The following is a 1,708-nucleotide window of genomic DNA, read 5'->3' as shown; positions in this document are numbered from 1 at the left end:
AGTGAACTAGAGCCGGATGCACTCTGCATTAGTATGTCCAAAGAGTATAGTCTTTAAACCCCTACTCTAAGGCGCTGCTTGGCCGGCCTTTATAATATGCTTTGTTTTCTTTAATTTTCTCCAATAAATGTTAATGGTGATGATATTGTAGGCAAAGACAGCCTAACCCGAACTGAAAATATAAATTATACATATTTTTCATTTAATTATAAATAATTCGTATTTATTTGAAATAATTCGTGTATACACTTTAAAATAAAGCAGAATAATTCATAAAAATATATTGAAAAATTGGCTATAAACCAGCCTATCCTATTATCCAAACTAAATTTAATTTACTAGTGCTCCGAAAATACAGAAACATTGAAATACTCTATAATACTGCACAGCTTACTCTATATCCAGAATAGACCTGATTGTTCCATTTTTTCTTTCTACTTTAAGAACATCCAGGCCACCCACAAGCTCTTGGTTTATATAAACTTGTGGATAAGTTGGCCAGTCTCCATACTCCTTTATTTTTTCCCTTACTGTCACTGAATCCAGGACATTCACACTCTTATAGTCACTCTCGGCTACTAAACCTTCTTCTTTCAGCATGTTTATAAGCTCTCTTGTAAATTTGCACTGGGGCATATTAGGTGTTCCTTTTATAAATATAACTCGTTTGTTTCTTTTTATCATGTCTATTGCTGCATTATACTCGCTTTCATTGAACTCTCTCTCTTTTTGTTTCACTGCTTCTATTTCTTCAATAGAAAAGACTTGCCCATATGCTAGTATGCACGGAAGTGCGTCTACACTGTATAGTCTCTGCAGTGCTTCTTCAAGGTCCTTTCTGCCTGTGAGGTCTATCTCATTAAATGTTTCCATCTCGTCTGTTATGTCTACCTCTCCTTTGTGCAGAAGAATAATTGACTTTTCTACTGCAGATTTTATTGAGTCATCGTATGTGTGTTGTGCCATTGGTTAAAAGAAATTCTCTGCAAATTATTTCAAAGCATATGGAAGAAAACATTACGCGAACTATTCTTATTACGAACTTTCCCAAAACTGTGTCGCATAGTGACCTGCTCCGCACGTGCAAAGCAGCAGGGCCTGTACGAGAGCACTTTATCATGAACAGTAAGCATTCAGTCTTTTTTGTTTCATTTTATGACTTAAGAGCAGCCCAAAAGGCGCATGCTCTGCTTACAGGAGAAAAGAACAACTTTGTAGTGAAGTATACGATATCCCAGCGAGAAGTGCCTAAGGGAGCAGACAGCTGCACAGAAGATAAAAACCAAGGCACTGTGGTATATACTGCAGCAGAAGAGTTTAAACCAACACAGGAGTCAGACGTAATTGATAGCATAAAGAAAGGAAAGGAGAATATTATCCGCTTCTACGACTCTAGAGAAGCATTAAAGTTTCTAAATATGCTAAAAGCAGAGCAGCCCAGAAGCTCGCCAAAGATGGCCTGGGATAATGACTTAAGAAAAAGAATAACCTTTCTTAAGACTGCAGAAGAAATTGTCAAAAATGCACCGGGTGGGTTTTTTAAAGGAATTGGGGACGAAGACCAACCAATGAAGAGGCGCATGGGAGAGCCTGCCGGAGCATCTGCAGACACCAAAAAGAAAATAAAGCTATCAACTAATTGGATGCTTGAGTTATTTGATAGTTTTATTGCAAATAATGCAGATGAGATTTTTTCAAGTATGTAATC

At 37.1% G+C, this 1,708-nt stretch overlaps 2 protein-coding genes across 2 annotated transcripts; one reads left to right on the top strand and one right to left on the bottom strand.

Moving 5' to 3' along the window:
• Positions 1-317: 317 nt before the first annotated feature.
• NEPG_01655 (uncharacterized protein) lies at positions 318-966 on the bottom strand (the record flags this gene model as incomplete). The annotated part of the gene is made up of 1 exon (XM_013204029.1): positions 318-966. One exon carries the CDS (start codon positions 964-966, stop codon positions 391-393), a length of 576 nt encoding a protein of 191 aa, XP_013059483.1. The 3' UTR covers positions 318-390.
• On the top strand, positions 938-1,706 carry NEPG_01654 (uncharacterized protein; the record flags this gene model as incomplete). Its single annotated transcript, XM_013204028.1, has 1 exon — positions 938-1,706. Exon 1 carries the CDS (start codon positions 951-953, stop codon positions 1,704-1,706), a length of 756 nt encoding a protein of 251 aa, XP_013059482.1. The 5' UTR covers positions 938-950.
• Between the last annotated feature and the right edge of the window lie 2 nt (positions 1,707-1,708).

Source organism: Nematocida parisii, assembly GCF_000250985.1.
Source record: "Nematocida parisii ERTm1 unplaced genomic scaffold supercont1.4, whole genome shotgun sequence".
NCBI lineage: Eukaryota > Fungi > Microsporidia > Nematocida > Nematocida parisii.
The sequence above is the reverse complement of the archived record's forward strand: the minus strand, read 5'-3'. Positions and strand labels throughout refer to the sequence as shown.